The sequence below is a fragment of the Mustela nivalis genome (genome assembly GCF_964662115.1).
Source record: "Mustela nivalis genome assembly, chromosome: 9".
Taxonomy (NCBI): domain Eukaryota; kingdom Metazoa; phylum Chordata; class Mammalia; order Carnivora; family Mustelidae; genus Mustela; species Mustela nivalis.
The window spans coordinates 108,811,581-108,829,492 of NC_139028.1; the positions used below are offsets into that span (position 1 = coordinate 108,811,581).

At 40.6% G+C, this 17,912-nt stretch overlaps 1 protein-coding gene across 1 annotated transcript; it reads left to right on the plus strand.

Moving 5' to 3' along the window:
- Positions 1-1,299: 1,299 nt before the first annotated feature.
- LOC309840407 (olfactory receptor 5A1-like) lies at positions 1,300-2,243 on the plus strand (the record flags this gene model as incomplete). Its single annotated transcript, XM_082682454.1, is given in 2 exon segments — positions 1,300-1,711; positions 1,714-2,243. Coding segments are annotated over 2 exon segments (942 nt in total).
- Between the last annotated feature and the right edge of the window lie 15,669 nt (positions 2,244-17,912).

Genomic DNA, 17,912 nt, shown 5'->3' on the forward strand with positions numbered 1-17,912 from the left:
ATACATTAAGACCCAAGGAAGAACCAAGATATGTTCCAAACATATAAAAGCCATTCAATGTGAGCCACAGGGTCCCTCTAACCACACTTTTTTTCCTTCTGCAGGGACTGGACCTCAGCATCAGAGATCTGCTGACAGTGGGAGTTCTCTCCTGATTTATAGGGACTGAGACTTAGTGTGGGTGTGTCGGGGGGGTGATAAGAATTATTATCCATGTGAAATGGGTGGAATCAACACTTGATCTATGAAAGGTGTTTCATACACTGAAAATTCTAGGAATTTGATTGAAGAAACTTTGTATTTAGGTTTAAACAACAGCAGCAACAACAAACACAGAGTACTTCCTACAGGTCAGACATGTGCTAAAGGAGATGATAGAGAGATGATAGATTAGATAGATAGGTAGATAGAAGACAGGTAATAGACGATTGATGACAGATACTAATAACAAAGTAAGTGCTACTATGATCTCTGATTCGACAGAGAAAGAGGCAATGTCCAAGTGACCTGCCCAAGATCACACTAAATGGTAAACCTAGGGACTGAATACAGGCCGTCCAAATCCAGAGTCCCCATCTCTTAACAAGTCAATAGCTTAGAGTTCTGACTACAGACAAATTTGAAAAAGGAACTACTTAGTATATTCAGAATAGTTTACAATTGAGAGCACTTCTCTATACCTCTGGCCTAATCCTTCAGATTAAAAATATTCTAAATGTCTGATCATTTCACGACTACAGAGATGAACCTGGTTGCTCTATTAATTTCCCTGTTCCGGTGTGGAAACTTGAAGAAGACTAGATGACCAGTTAATTCAGGGTATGACATGACTCATCTGGGACCCACGAAACTGTCCTGACAACTTTCACTTGTCGTACTATGTGTCATGTACTATGTGTCAGTCACTTTACCCACTTTGCCTTGTTTAATTCCTAAAACAAATATGTGAAGTGGGGCACTGTCACCCATTTGGGAAGATAAGGAAACTGGAGCCTAGTGATTTTGGATATCTCACCCAAAGTGACACAGCTACTCAGTGGTAGAGAAGGAGCTGATCACAGGGAGTCTGAATCCAAAATCTGAGCTTTGTACAATCACACTGTACTATGTAAGCGTACGGAGTACAATGACTAAAACTGCCTTCTGAGAGAAAGAGTCTTTGCATAAAGTTATGATCTTCTCAATACTGTACTGTCCCTCTCGTGCCCTTTGTAATTTTTTGTTGACTGACATCACCTGTAATGTAGATTATCATTATTATGCCAGGTCTGCAACTTGTCCTTGTGGTCCTTGGGAAACATGTCCACAAGCAAGGCCTGGAACAGCAGCTCTTCAGTGACCATGTTTATCCTCCTGGGATTTGCAGACCATCCAGAACTCCAGACCCTTCTCTTTGTGACCTTCCTGGGTATCTACCTTGTGACTCTGGTCTGGAACCTGGCTCTTATCTTTCTGATTAGAGGTGACTCCCGCCTGCACACACCCATGTACTTCTTCCTCAGCAACTTGTCCTTCATTGACATCTGCTACTCTTCCACAGTGGCCCCCAAGATGCTCACTGATTTCTTCCAGGAGCAAAAGACCATATCATTCTTGGGCTGTGCTGCTCAGTTTTTTTTCTTTGTCAGCATGGGTCTCACTGAGTGCTTCCTCCTGACGGCCATGGCATACGACCGATATGCAGCCATCTCCAATCCCCTGCTCTACACCGCTGTACACGCATGGTGCTTGGGGCATATGCCGGTGGCTTCCTGAGCTCCCTGATCCAGGCCAGCTCTGTATTTCGGCTCCATTTCTGTGGACCTAACATCATCAACCATTTCTTCTGTGACCTCCCACCGGTCCTGGCACTTTCCTGCTCTGACACCTTCCCCAGTCAAGTGGTGAATTTTCTCGTGGTGGTCACTGTCGGGGGGACATCATTCCTCATCCTCCTCATCTCCTATAGCTACATAGGAGCTGCCGTCTTGAAGATCCGCTCAGTGGAGGGCCGAAGGAAAGCCTTCAACACGTGTGCCTCACACCTGATGGTGGTGACTCTGTTATTTGGGACGGCCCTTTTCATGTACCTGCGACCCAGCTCCAGCTACTCACTCAGCAGGGACAAGGTGGTGTCTGTGTTCTATTCGCTGGTCATCCCCATGCTCAACCCTCTCATTTACAGTTTGAGAAACAGAGAGATCAAAGATGCCCTGTGGAAGGTGTTGGAGAAGAAGAAAATGTTTTTCCTAGTTCATGATTGAAAATATATTTCTCCAAACTGACAGAGACAAATGATCCCTGGCATCTACCTTCACCTCTGGCATCAATGAGGGAGACATCTTATGTGCATGGCCATCTATCTGCTGACCCCACCATGAATAATGAAAAGGAGGAAGGAAGACATTACTTCCACAGAAAAACCACCCCAAGTTACCCTATTCTCACAGTTGGTATTACAACAACCACCTTTTATTGGATGCTTAGTATGTACTAGGAACATCATTTAATTAAATATTCATTGCAGCTCTATGAAGCACATAGTGTCATTCCTTTGTTACAAATGAGGAAATGCAGGCCCAGTAAGGAAGACTGACTTACCCAGGACCATATAGGAAGTCAGAGGCAGAACCTGCTCAGACCCAGGTCTTCCTGATTCCAGAACCCAAGTGCTACCTTCCACATTCAATAACAAATAGCCCTGAAGTTGCACAAGTGTATGACACTTACTTCTGGCATATGGCAGAACCCAAAAGATAACACTGTGTATGGTTGAGATGAATTAAAAGAACAAGATGCCTACTCCATTAAACACTCTTCCTAGATATTCCTGTTGGACTCCCATTACAACTAGTAAATAATTTGCTAAGACTGAAGAATATCACCTTTGACTGCCTTTCTATCTCAGCTATGCAGGGCCCTAGACATTCTGAACCCCACAGAATCATATCAGTGCTCTTCTTTCCAGTCTCAGTCACCTAAATTGCCTACTTGCTCAGCATCTCCTTGATTTCTACCATATCATCCCTCTACCTGTTTGGCCCCCGATTCCATTTCACAGTATGCCCTCCTTTTCTCATCACATTCCAAGTTCCTCTTGCTCTCTTCTATCTGAACTTATTGCTCCTACAAGATCCTTGTTTCTTTACCTGTATAGATGTAACCATGAGAAAATTTTTTTATTAGAATGGCAAAGGCTAGGGGCACCTGAGTGGCTCAGTGGGTTAAGGCCTCTGCCTTTAGCTCAGGTCATGGTCCAGGGGTCCTGGGATTGAGCCCCACATTGGGCTCTCTGCTCAGCAGGGAACCTGCTTCCTGTATCTCTGCCTACTTGTGATCTCTGTCTGTCAAATAAATAAATAAAATCTTAAAAAAATAAAAAAAGAAAGGCAAAGGTTAAAAGTAAACATAATACTGAATGCTAACAAAATACAGGAAAATAAGCTCTCTTATATACAGATAGTGAAAACATAAATTGTACTGTCTTTCTAAAGACTTGGTAACATGTATCAAAAAATCATTCAAAAGTACATGCTTTAGTCCTAACTACTGTCTTTCTAGGAACGTATTCTAAGGTGTGGACAAACATCCAAGGATGCCCATCACAGAGCTATGCATGGCAAAAAACTGAAATGACCTTGTAGTCCTCAAAAGTCATACCTTATTTCTTAATGTAGGTGTCTTTCTTCCCTTTAATTGGCCATAACAGGAATTAAGAATCAAATTTGCTGTACCTTTTTACTATTTATTTTACCTATTTAATAGATGTTCAATTCCATGCTGTTTCAAAGGAAGTGAACTAAAAGTTTTATATTGTGTTGACTTAAAATTTATATCAAATTAAAATCAAATATTTATTTAATATAATTAAGTGGTGTGTTAGATGAAAGTGCTAACGTATATTTAGCTAGTAAGTTGCTTTTCTTATGAGTCTGTCATCTTCTATTGTTTTTATATGAATGTTTTTCCTCCATAGAAAAGATATTCACCACTCCTGCCCTAAATGGTGCACACACCAAAATAGCCAAAATATTCTAGGGAAAGCCCACGTATTTTGTGCTATGTCACCTGAGGGAAAGGTCACAATATGTGCCAAGAAGAGAGCTGGGCTCATGATGTGAAGACTGTAGTGCAAAGTGTCCTTCTAATTTGTGAATGTCAATGTCCATCAAATCATCAGCAAATGGGTGGTTTGCAGGATTTAATATGTTAACGTAGGCAACATGCCCAACCTGACACTTGGCAAATGATAGAAACTCAATGCTTATGAGATTCTGTATGCTGACAGGCTGTTTGGAAGTGCAAAAGGCAGAGTTTGCTATGATCAGTTGTTTATCCCATGCTTGGTCTTTCAGACCCTCCTGTGTGTTTTCCTCATGGACCAAAAAGGAAAATTCCAAGATTGATCAACTCTAGGGAATCTGAGGGTCTGACCACCCTGGTGTAAGGTGGTATCTCATTGTGGTTTTGATTTGTATTGCCCTGATGCCAAGTGATGTTGAACATTCTTATAATTAATTATCTCTGCTTTTAGAAAACATAAGTAAGAATGTGTCCTCTACACCCCAGAGAGTGAAAAATTAGTGAAGACATGGATTTTGGATTCTGCAAAGCCTTCCTTCACAGAGACATTCAGGACAACATGTCGTGATTCATAGGGATATGTATCTCCTATATGTACATAAGGGGATATAAAGATCTAGGGATATAAAGAACCATGTCCCCAGATGCACCCTCTAACTTTGGACTTTGGAAATCCCTTCTCTGTTGTCCAAAGCTGCAGGTGTTAGCAGGAACCAAAAAAGTTTCTTTTTTTTTATTTAAATTCAATTAATTAACATATAATGTATTATTAGTGTCAGAGGTAGAGGCCAGTGATTCATCAGTCTTATACAGTACCCAGTGCTCATTACATCATGTGCCCTCCTTTATGTCCATCACCCCCATTACCCCATACCCTACCCCTTCCCCTCCAGCAACCCTCAGTTTGTTTCCTATGGTTTAGAGGCTCTTGTGTTTATTCTCCCTCTCTGATTTTGTCTTATTTTATTTTTTCCTCTCTTCCCCTATGATCCTCTTCCCTCTTCTTTGTTTCTTAAATTCCACATGGGTAAGATTATGTCATAGTCTTTCTCTGATTGACTTATTTCACTTAGCATAATACCCTCTAGTTCTCTGAGAAACAAACTGAGGATTTTGGAGGGAAGGAGGGTGAAGGGGTTGAGAGAGCCTGGTGGTGGGTATTAAGGAGGGCACATATTGCATGGAGCACTGGGTGTGGTGCATAAACAATGAATCTTGGAACACTGAAAAAAAATTAAATTTAAATAATAATAATAATACCCTCTAGTTCCATCCATGTCTTTGTAAATGGCACGACTTCACTTTTTATGGCTGAGTAATATTCCATTGCATTCACACACACACACACCACATCTCTTTTATTTATTTATTCTTTATCTATTCATTTGTTGATGGGCATCTTGGCTCTTTCCATAGTTTGGCTATTGTGGACATTGCTGCTATAAACACTGGAGTGTAGGTGCCTCTTTGGATCACTACATTTGTATCTTTGGGGTAAATACACAGTAGTGCAATTACTGGGTTGTAGGGTAGCTCTATTTTCAACTTTTTGAGGAACCTCCGTGCTGTTTTCCAGAGTGGTTGTACCAGCTTGTATTCCTACCAAAAGTGTAAAAGTTTTCCCCTTCCTCCACATCCTCACCAATATTTGTCATTTCCTGACTTGCTAATTTTTACCATTCTGACTGGTGTAAGGTGGTATCTCATTGTGGTTTTGATTTGTATTTCCCTGATGCCAAGTGATGTTGAACATTCTTTCGTGTCTGTTAGCCATTTATATGTCTTCTTGAAGAAATATCTTTTCATGTCTTCTGCCCATGTCTTGACTGCATTATTTGTTTTTGGGTGTTGAGTTTGGTAAGTTCTTTATAGATTTTGGACACTAGCCCTTTAACTGATAAAACATTTGCAAATACCTACTCCCATTCTGTCAGTTTTCTTTTCATTTTGTTGACTCTTTCCTTTGCCATGTGAAAGGTCTTTATCTTGATGAAGTCCCAAGTTCATTTTTGCCCCTTTTTTCCCATGCCTTTGGAGACGTGTCTAGCAAGAAGTTGCTGCAGCCAAGGTCACAGAGGTTGCTACCTGTGTTCTCCTCTGGAAAATGGCTTTTTAAAGGTTACAGTCTCTCTGCAATCTCTTCCTGTCTTGTCATGTCTAGCATCTGCCCACAAACATACTCTCCTGTGCCCAGGAGGATGGATGAATAAGCCAGATATAAATTCTCATGGCCTTATTAGAGAGCAGTAACGTGAGGACAGAAAGGAGCTACATGTGCCTGATTAGACCACATGCAATGCAAAGTCAGTCCAAGTACAAAGTACTCAGAGAACAGACTGGCAGGTACATGAGGGAGGGAGTGTGCCCACAGACTGTTGGCATTTGCTGCATGTCATGTACCAGCCGAGCTTATTTACGAGCCCACTGGGGACTATAAGATTCAGCCAGAGAACAGAAACTTCTTGAGTATCTCTTCTCCATGCATTGTTCTAGACTTTATCTTTCTATAAACTCAACCCAGATCCTTCCTTTTCCTCTTCTGCTCCTCTGATGACATCCTGATTAGCATCCTGACCCATGTTCGAATCTTTGCCTCAAAGAAAATAAATTAAAAAAAAAAAGTTCCTGAGGAGGTTGCCTGCCATCAACCCCCTACCTAAAAGATTAGGAGTGACATATATTCTAAGCACAGGGGAAGTCCCCAAACTCCAAACTCCCCCTATTTGCATGCTGATGCCTAGAATTCTACCATCTGAAACTCATCTGTTAGTTTAAGGCTTGTCCCTCTTAAAATACCAAGCTCCCCCTTTATTAGCGGTTACTTTACTCCTTGAGGTTTGTAGATGTGAATACAGTCAGGATCTGAGAGCAAAAGAAGGTACTAAGCACCTGGGAACTTGGAGAACAAGTTCTGGACCAGAAGAGGGCGCACTCACAAGCAAAGCGCGGAAATGTCAACCTGACACAGGTCTGGTTGCTTACCTTGACATCAATGCATGTACCCATTTCACTTTCATGGTCAAGACACCTGTCAAATAAAAACCATTGATTCAAATGGTCAAGCCACAAATTTTAAGACATTTGAAACTGTCAGGAGCCAATTCAGTGAGATAAGATGTGTAAAACATTCTGGGTCTTGCACACCAATAAAATTACATGTTTTATTAGTTCTGGTATTATCTAATTGGAGAAGGATCAACTCCCAAGATGCCTCCCACCATTCACCCACAGTATACATAAAGGAATTAATGTTTGCCTGTTACTCATGGAATGTTGTGCTAGACAGCACACTGGCTGTTTTATGTGATTAACATGATAATCTGCCACGTGGGTGTTTATCAGATGATCAAGGTTCCAATCCCAGAGCCACAAACTGCTGACTGACAATTTATGAATGTCAATGGTGCTCCTCCTCTAGATCTACCAAGGGGATGATACTAATTTGAAATTCATTAATATTTAATTTCACATCTATTTTGCACAATACATGTGGGAATTAAATTATATAATATATGTAACTTGTGGAATTTATGTTAGGTTTCCTTCTCTCTGTGTGATTCTCAGTACAGACAGATTTCTCTGTTTTATGGCGAGGGCAGGGACTAACCCCTCTGTCTCAAGGAATGAATATCCCCTCTTCTAAGTTCAGAGAATCTCTATACCATTACAGTCAAACTTCAAAGATCTCTGTTATATCAAAAATCCCTGACAATAAGTCATTTTAATTTGTTTGTATGGCAATATTCAGAGTAGTATATCCCTATGCCTCTCCTTCCTGTGTAAAGTTATCAAATAATAAATAGAATTTATGGTGCTAGGAAATCCTACCCTTAAACTGTGAATGTTCTTTTTCAAGGCTACTCTCTAAATTGGATTTTTAAGGAAAAGATTAAAAAAATAATCAAAATCCTAGAGGAGAACATAGGCAGTAACCTCTTTGACATCGGCCACAGCAACCTCTTTCAAGACATGTCTCCAAAGGCAAAGGAAACAAAAGCAAAAATGAACTGTTGGAACTTCATCAAGATCAAAAGCTTCTGCACAGCAAAGGCAACAGTCAACAAAACAAAGAGGCAACCCAAGGAATGTGAGAATATATTCACAAATGACACTACAGACAAAGGGCTGATATCCAAGATCTATAAAGAACTCTTCAGGGGGAGGAGTCAAGATGGCGGAGAAGTAGCAAACTGAGACTGCTTCAGCTAGCCGGAGATCAGCTAGATAGCTTATCTAAAGATTGCAAACACCTGAAAATCCATCGGCAGATCGAAGACAAGAAGAACAGCAATTCTGGAAACAGAAAAACAACCACTTTCTGAAAGGTAGGACCGGCGGAGAAGTGAATCCAAAGCGACGGGAAGACAGACCCCGGGGGGAGGGGCCGGCTCCCGGCAAGCGGCAAGCGGCGGAGCAACGGAGCACAAAATCAGGACTTTTAAAAGTCTGTTCCGCTGAGGGACATCGCTCCAGAGGCTAAACCGGAGCGAAGCCCACGCGGGGTCAGCGTGGCCTCAAGTCCCGCAGGGTCACAGAAGGATTGGGGGTGTCTGAGTGTTGCAGAGCTTGCGGGTATTGGAACGGGAAAGCCGGCTACAGAGACAGAGCCGACAGTAAGCTCACAGCTTGGGGTTGCCTTGAACCGGTCGCAGGCTCAGTGAGCTCGGAGCGCGGCCAGAGGTCAGGCAGACGGGAGTAACTGGGCGCTGTTCTCTGAGGGCGCACTGAGGAGTGTGGCCCTGAGCTCTCGGCTCCTCCGGGCCGGAGACCAGAAGGCCGCCATTTGTATTCCCGTCCTCTGGAACTCTACGGAAAGCGCTCAGGGAACAAAAGCTCCTGAAAGCAAACCCGAGCGGATTATTCACCGCGGCCCCGGATAAGGGCGGTGTAATTCCGCCTGGGGCAAAGACACTTGAGAATCACTACAACAGGCCCCTCCCCCAGAAGATCAACAAGAAATCCAGCCAAGACCAAGTTCACCTACCAAGGAGTGCGGTTTCAATACCAAGGAGAGCAGCAGAATTCTAGAGGAGGAGAAAGCCAAGCACGGAACTCATGGCTTTTTCCCTGTGATTTTTTTTTAGTCTTGCAGTTAATTTAATTTTTTTTCTTTTTCATTTTTTGTTGTTTTTTTTCTCGCCTTCGGGTAAATTTTTTTTTTTTAACTGTTACCTTTTTCTTTTTTAACGATTTTTTACTAGTTTATCTAATATATATATTTTTTCTTTTTTACATTTTTCTTAGATGTTTTCTTTTTTTTAATTCTTTTCTTTTCTTTTTTTTTCTTTTTTCTTTTTTTTTTTCTTTCTTCCTTTTTGAACCTCTTTTTATCCCCTTTCTCCCCCCTCACGATTTTGGATCTCTTCTAATTTGGTTAAAGCATATTTTCCTGGGGTTGTTGCCAACCTTTTAGTATTTTACTTGCCCCTTCATATACCCTTATCTGGACAAAATGACAAGAAGGAAAAATTCAACACAAAAAAAAGAACAAGAGGCAGTACAGAAGGCTAGGGACCTAATCAATACAGACATTGGTAATATGTCATATCTAGAGTTCAGAATGACAATTCTCAAGGTTCTAGCCGGGCTCGAAAAAGGCATTGAAGATATTAGAGAAACCCTCTCGAGAGACATAAAAGCCCTTTCTGGAGAAATAAAAGAACTAAAATCTAACCAAGTTGAAATCAAAAAAGCTATTAATGAGGTGCAATCAAAAATGGACGCTCTCACTGCAAGGATAAATGAGGCAGAAGAAAGAATTAGTGATATAGAAGACCAAATGACAGAGAATAAAGAAGCTGAGCAAAAGAGGGACAAACAGCTACTGGACAACGAGGGGAGAATTCGAGAGATAAGTGACACCATAAGATGAAACAACATTAGAATAATTGGGATTCCAGAAGAAGAAGAAAGAGAGAGGGGAGTAGAAGGTATACTGGAGAAAATTATTGGGGAGAATTTCCCCAATATGGCAAAGGGAATGAGCATCAAAATTCAGGAGGTTCAGAGAACGCCCCTCAAAATCATAAGAATAGGCCCACACCCCGTCACCTAATACTAAAATTTACAAGTCTCAGTGACAAAGAGAAAATCCTGAAAGCAGCCTGGGAAAAGAAGTCTGTAACATACAATGGTAAAAATATTAGATTGGCAGCTGACTTATCCACAGAGACCTGGCAGGCCAGAAAGAGCTGGCATGATATTTTCAGAGCACTAAACGAGAAAAACATGCAGCCAAGAATACTATATCCAGCTAGGCTATCATTGAAAATAGAAGGAGAGATTAAAAGCTTCCAGGACAAACAAAAACTGAAAGAATTTGCAAACACCAAACCAGCTCTACAGAAAATATTGAAAGGGGTCCTCTAAGCAAAGAGAGAGCCTACAAGTGGTAGATCAGAAAGAAACAGAGACCATATACAGTAACAGTCACCTTACAGGCAATACAATGGCACTAAATTCATATCTTTCAATAGTTACCCTGAATGTTAATGGGCTAAATGCCCCACTCAAAAGACACAGGGCATCAGAATGGATAAAAAAACAAAACCCATCTATATGTTGCCTCCAAGAAACTCATTTTAAGCCCGAAGACACCTCCAGATTTAAAGTGAGGGGGTGGAAAAGAATTTACCATGCTAATGGACATCAGAAGAAAGCAGGAGTGGCAATCCTTATATCAGATCAATTAGATTTTAAGCCAAAGACTATAATAAGAGATGAGGAAGGACACTATATCATACTCAAAGGGTCTGTCCAACAAGAAGATCTAACAATTTTAAATATCTATGCCCCCAACGTGGGAGCAGCCAACTATATAAACCAACTAATAACAAAATCAAAGAAACACATCAACAATAATACAATAATAGTAGGGGACTTTAACACTCCCCTCACTGAAATGGACAGATCATCCAAGCAAAAGATCAGCAAGGAAATAAAGGCCTTAAACGACACACTGGACCAGATGGACATCACAGATATATTCAGAATATTCCATCCCAAAGCAACAGAATACACATTCTTCTCTAGTGCATATGGAACATTCTCCAGAATAGATCACATCCTCGGTCCTAAATCAGGACTCAACTGGTATCAAAAGATTGGGATCATTCCCTGCATATTTTCAGACCACAGTGCTCTAAAGCTAGAACTCAACCACAAAAGGAAGTTGGAAAGAACCCAAATACATGGAGACTAAACAGCATCCTTCTAAAGAATGAATGGGTCAACCGGGAAATTAAAGAAGAATTGAAAAAAATCATGGAAACAAATGATAATGAAAATACAACGGTTCAAAATCTCTGGGACACAACAAAGGCAGTCCTGAGAGGAAAATATATAGCGGTACAAGCCTTTCTCAAGAAACAAGAAAGGTCTCAGGTACACAACCTAACCCTACACCTAAAGGAGCTAGAGAAAGAACAAGAAAGAAACCCGAAGCCCAGCAGGAGAAGAGAAATCATAAAGATCAGAGCAGAAATCAATGAAATAGAAACCAAAAAAACAATAGAACAAATCAACGAAACTAGGAGCTGGTTCTTTGAAAGAATTAATAAAATTGATAAACCCCTGGCCCAACTTATCAAAAAGAAAAGAGAAAGGACCCAAATAAATAAAATCATGAATGAAAGAGGAGAGATCACAACTAACACCAAAGAAATACAAACTATTATAAGAACATACTATGAGCAACTCTACGGCAATAAATTTGACAATCTGGAAGAAATGGATGCATTCCTAGAAACATATAAACTACCACAACTGAACCAGGAAGATATAGAAAGCCTGAACAGACCCATAACCAGTAAGGAGATTGAAACAGTCATTAAAAAGCTCCAAACAAACAAAAGCCCAGGGCCAGACGGCTTCCCGGGGGAATTTTACCAAACATTTAAAGAAGAACTAATTCCTATTCTCCTGAAACTGTTCCAAAAAATAGAAATGGAAGGAAAACTTCCAAACTCATTTTATGAGGCCAGCATCACCTTGATCCCAAAACCAGACAAGGATCCCACCAAAAAAGAGAGCTATAGACCAATATCCTTGATGAACACAGATGCGAAAATACTCAACAAAATACTAGCCAATAGGATTCAACAGTACATTAAAAGGATTATTCACCACGACCAAGTGGGATTTATTCCAGGGCTACAAGGTTGGTTCAACATCCGCAAATCAGTCAATGTGATACAACACATCAATAAAAGAAAGAACAAGAACCATATGATACTCTCAATAGATGCTGAAAAAGCATTTGACAAAGTACAGCATCCCTTCCTGATCAAAACTCATCAAAGTGTAGGGATAGAGGGCACATACCTCAATATCATCAAAGCCATCTACAAAAAACCCACCGCAAATATCATTCTCAATGGAGAAAAACTGAAAGCTTTTCTGCTAAGGTCAGGAACACGGCAGGGATGTCCATTATCACCACTGCTATTCAACATAGTACTAGAGGTCCTAGCCTCAGCAATCAGACAACAAAAGGAAGTTAAAGGCATCCAAATCAGCAAAGAAGAAGTCAAATTATCACTCTTCGCAGATGATATGATACTATATGTGGAAAACCCAAAAGACTCCACTCCAAAACTGCTAGAACTTATACAGGAATTCAGTAAAGTGTCAGGATATAAAACCAATGCACAGAAATCAGTTTCATTTCTCTACACCAACAGCAAGACAGAAGAAATAGAAATTAAGGAGTCAATCTCATTTACAATTGCATCCAAAACCATAAGATACCTAGGAATAAACCTAACCAAAGAGACACAGAATCTATACTCAGAAAACTATAAAGTACTCATGAAAGAAATTGAGGAAGACACAAAGAAATGGAAAAATGTTCCATGCTCCTGGATTGGAAGAATAAATATTGTGAAAATGTCTATGCTACCTAAAGCAATCTACACATTTAATGCAATTCCTATCAAAGTACCATCCATCTTTTTCAAAGAAATGGAACAAATAATGCTAAAATTTATATGGAACCAGAAAAGACCTGGAATAGCCAAAGGGATATTGAAAAAGAAAGCCAACGTTGGTGGCATCACAATTCCGGACTTCAAGCTCTATTACAAAGCTGTCATCATCAAGACAGCATGGTACTGGCACAAAAACAGACACATAGATCAATGGAACAAAATAGAGAGCCAGAAATAGACCCTCAACTCTACAGTCAACTAATCTTCGACAAAGCAGGAAAGAATGTCCAATGGAAAAAGACAGCCTCTTCAATAAATGGTGCTGGGAAAATTGGACAGCCACATGCAGAAAAATGAAATTGGACCATTTCCTTACACCACACACAAAAATAGACTCAAAATGGATGAAGGACCTCAATGTGAGAAAGGAATCCATCAAAATCCTTGAGGAGAACACAGGCAGCAACCTCTTCGACCTCTGCCGCAGCAACATCTTCCTTGGAACAACGCAAAAGGCAAGGGAAGCAAGGGCAAAAATAAACTATTGGGACTTCATCAAGATCAAAAGCTTTTGCACAGCAAAGGAAACAGTTAACAAAATCAAAAGACAACTGACAGAATGGGAGAAGATATTTGCAAACGACATATCAGATAAAGGACTAGTGTCCAGAATCTATAAAGAACTTAGCAAACTCTACACCCAGAGAACAAATAATCCAATCAAGAAATGGGCAGAGGACATGAGCAGACATTTCTGCAAAGAAGACATCCAGATGGCCAACAGACACATGAAAAAGTGCTCCATATCACTCGGCATCAGGGAAATACAAATCAAAACCACAATGCGATATCACCTCACACCAGTCAGAATGGCTAAAATCAACAAGTCAGGAAATGACAGATGCTGGCGAGGATGCGGAGAAAGGGGAACCCTCCTACACTGTTGGTGGGAATGCAAGCTGTTGCAGCCACTCTAGAAAACAACATGGAGGTTCCTCAAAATGTTGAAAATAGAACTGCCCTATGACCCAGCAATTGCACTATTGGGTATTTACCCTAAAGATACAAACGTAGTGATCCAAAGGGGCACGTGCACCCGAATGTTTATAGCAGCAATGTCCACAATAGCCAAACTATGGAAAGAACCTAGATGTCCATCCACAGATGAATGGATCAAGAAGATGTGGTATATATACACAATGGAATACTATGCAGCCATCAAAAGAAATGAAATCTTGCCATTTGCGACAACATGGATGGAACTAGAGCGTATCATGCTTAGCGAAATAAGTCAAGCAGAGAAAGACAACTATCATATGATCTCCCTGATATGAGGAAGTGGTGATGCAACATGGGGGCTTAAGTGGGTAGGAGAAGAATAAATGAAACAAGATGGGATTGGGAGGGAGACAAACCATAAGTGACTCTTAATCTCACAAAAGAAACTGAGGGTTGCTGGGGGGAGGGGGTTTGGTAGAAGGGGGTGGGATTATGGACATTGGGGAGGGTATGTGCTTGGGTGAGTGCTGTGAAGTGTGTAAACCTGGTGATTCACAGACCTGTACCCCTGGGGATAAAAATATATGTTTATAAAAAATAAAAAATTTAAAAAAAAATAAAAAAAAAGAATTCCTCAAACACAACACTCAAAAAAACAGATAACCACATCAAAAAATGGGTAGAACCATGAACAGACACTTCTCCAAAGAAGACATACAAATGGCTATCAGACACATGAAGAAATGTTCATCATCATTAACCATCAGGGAGATTCAAATCAAAACCACATTGAGATATCACCTTACACCAGTTAGAATGGCCAAAATTAACAAGACAAGAAACAACATGTGTTGGAGAAGATGTGGAGAAAGGGGAACCCTCTTACAGTGTTGGTGGGAATGCAAGATGGTGCAGCCACTTTGGAAAACAGTGTGGAGATTCCTTAAGAAATTAAAAATAGAGCTTCCCTATGACCCTGCAATTGCACTACTGGGTATTTACCCTCAAAATACAGATGTAGTAAAGAGAAGGGCCATCTGTACTCCTATATTTAAAGCAGCAATGGCCACGGTCGCCAAACCGTGGAAAGAGCCAAGATGCCTTTCATCAAACTAATGGATGAGGAAGATGTGGTCCATATACACAGTGGAGTATTATGCCTCCATCAGAAAGGATGTATCAACATGGATGGGACTGGAAGAGATTATGCTGAGTGAAATAAGCCAAGTAGAAAGAGTCAATTATCATATGGTTTCACTTACTTGTGGAACATAAGGAATAACAGGGAGGACATTAGGAGAAGGAAAGGAAAAGTGAATTGGGGGAAATCAGAGGGAGGGGGAGAACCATGAAAGACTGTGGACTCTGAGAAACAAACTTAGGGTTTTGGAGGGGAGGGAGGAGAGGGGTTGGGTGAGCCTGGTGGTGGGTATTAAGGAGGGCACATATTGCATGGAGCACTGGGTGTGGTGCATAAACAATGAATTTTGGAACACTGAAAAAATAAAATTAAACTTTAAAAAAAGCAGAGCCCCTTGATTGATGCTTTAATCTCAAGAAAACTGGCTCCCAAACATCACCTCTACAACTACCTTCCGCTGAACTTGTCATAGGGGACTCAGTTTTTCTGTACTTAGCATACGTCAACATGGAATCCATGACATATACTCCACTGATGCCCAAGAACCACCATTGGTAATATGGTCCTCTTCAGGAGCACTCACTTGGTGCCTGGAACCTTATTTTAAACCTCATATACTTCTTCTGAAACAGGGATCTCAACAGCCCTGTGAGAAAAGCGACATCACTCCCATTGCATAATAGGAACCTAACCTCAAAAATAACCTGTTGTAGGAAATGCAAACCAAACCACAATGAGATACAACCTCACACCTGTCAGAATGGCTAGACTCAAAAACACAAGAAACAAGTGTTGGCAAAGATGTGAAGAAAAGGAACCCTCACACACTGTTGGTAGAAATGTAAATTGGTGTAGCCACTGTGAAAAACAGTATGGAGGTTCCTCAAAAAATTAGAACTAGAACTACCATTTGAGCCAATAACTTCACTACTGGGTATTTACCCAAAGAAAATGAAAACACTAATTCAAAAATATATACCCTATGTTTATTGCATCATTACTTACAATTGTCAAATATGGAAGCTGTCCAAGTGTCCATCAATAGACGAATGGACAAGGAAGATGTAATACACACACGCGCGCGCGCATGCACACACGCACACACACACACACACACAGGAATATTACACAGCCATAAAAAAGATAAGATCTTGGTATTTGTGACAACATGTATGGACTTATTATGCTAAGTGAAATAAGTCAGCCTTAGACAAATACCATATGATTACACTTATATGTGGAGTGTAAAAAAGAAAAACAAATGAGGGACACCTGGGTGGCTCAGTCAATTAAGCATCTGCCTTCAGCTCAGGTCATGATCTTGGGGCCCTGGGATTGAGCCCCATGTCAGGCTCCCTGCTCAGTGGAGAGTCTGTTTGAGGATTTTCTCTCTCCCTCTCCCCCTCTCCCTGCACTCGCACCCTCTCTCACTCTCTCAAATGAATACATAAATAAATCTTAAAAAAAAAAAAAGCCAGAAACCACAGAGTGGATTTTTTTAATATATTTTTTAAAGATTTTATTTATTTAACAGATAGAGATCACAGGTAGGCAGAGAGGCAGGCAGAGAGAGAGGAGGAAGCAGGCTCCCTGTGGAGCAGAGAGCCCGATATGGGGCTCGATCCCAGGACCCTGGGATCACGACCTGAGCCAAAGGCAGAAGCTTTAACCCACTGAGCCACCCAGGCGCCCCCAGAGTGGATTTTTTTAAAAGGCCCAACTATCATCTGTCTCCTACAATAAACCTACTTTAAATATAAAGACACAGATTTAAAGTAATGCACTGGAGAAAAAATATAGCAGAAGAAAACTGGATAGATACATTAATTTGAGATGAAGTGGACTTCAGAACAAGGGAAACTATCAGAGAGTAAAAGAAGATCTTTATAATGATGATGATAAAGGGGCTAATTCTCCCAGTATGTAACAATGATTAATGCACATGCACTTAATAGCAGATTATCAAAGTAGGTGAGGCAAGAACTGATAGAAGTACAAGAAGAAGTAGAGAAACCCACTATTAGAGCTGGAGACTTCAACATCCCTCTACCTGTAATTTAAGATCCAAAGGCAGAAAATCAATAATGATATAGTTGAATTAAGTAGCAACATTAACCAATTGTATCTAATTAATATTTATAATACATTTCATCCAACAACAGCAGAACACACATTCTTCCCAAACTCACACGGAACATTCACCAGGAGAGATCATATTCTGGGCCATAGAATATGGTGTTTACACCTTCACAGATCATACAAGGTAAACTCATAGACCACAGTGGGATTAAACTGGAAAGACAGATGGAAAAATCTCAATATATACACGTTAGTAACTTTTTAATAACTCCCATTGCATCTGCAACTGCCAGCTTCCCCACTGAAAATTATATTTCTTCAAATATCTGACACTATTCCCTATGCTGATTATTATATGATTCTTCCAATTCAGTGTCTAAGGAAGCTTAGACTGTGCGTGCATTTGGGAAAAGAGGAGCAGAGCAATGAAGATGGGGCAACTGGCAGTCTCCCCTGTCTAATGCAGAGGTAGGTGAGGATACCTAAAGACACATCTGCAGGCAACCTGGCTTAACCCATATACAATTTTAGGATCTCAATAGCGTTCAGTTCCTAGTGCCTGAAAGATACCATATCCCTGTGCAATTCTTGAAGAATTTGTCCATTAGCTAAAAGTCTCAGGCTGATTAAGATCTCTTGCCTCTTATGTAAAATGCTAGGCTTCTCAAGATACATTCAAATTAGAAGTGATTTTTTTTTCACTA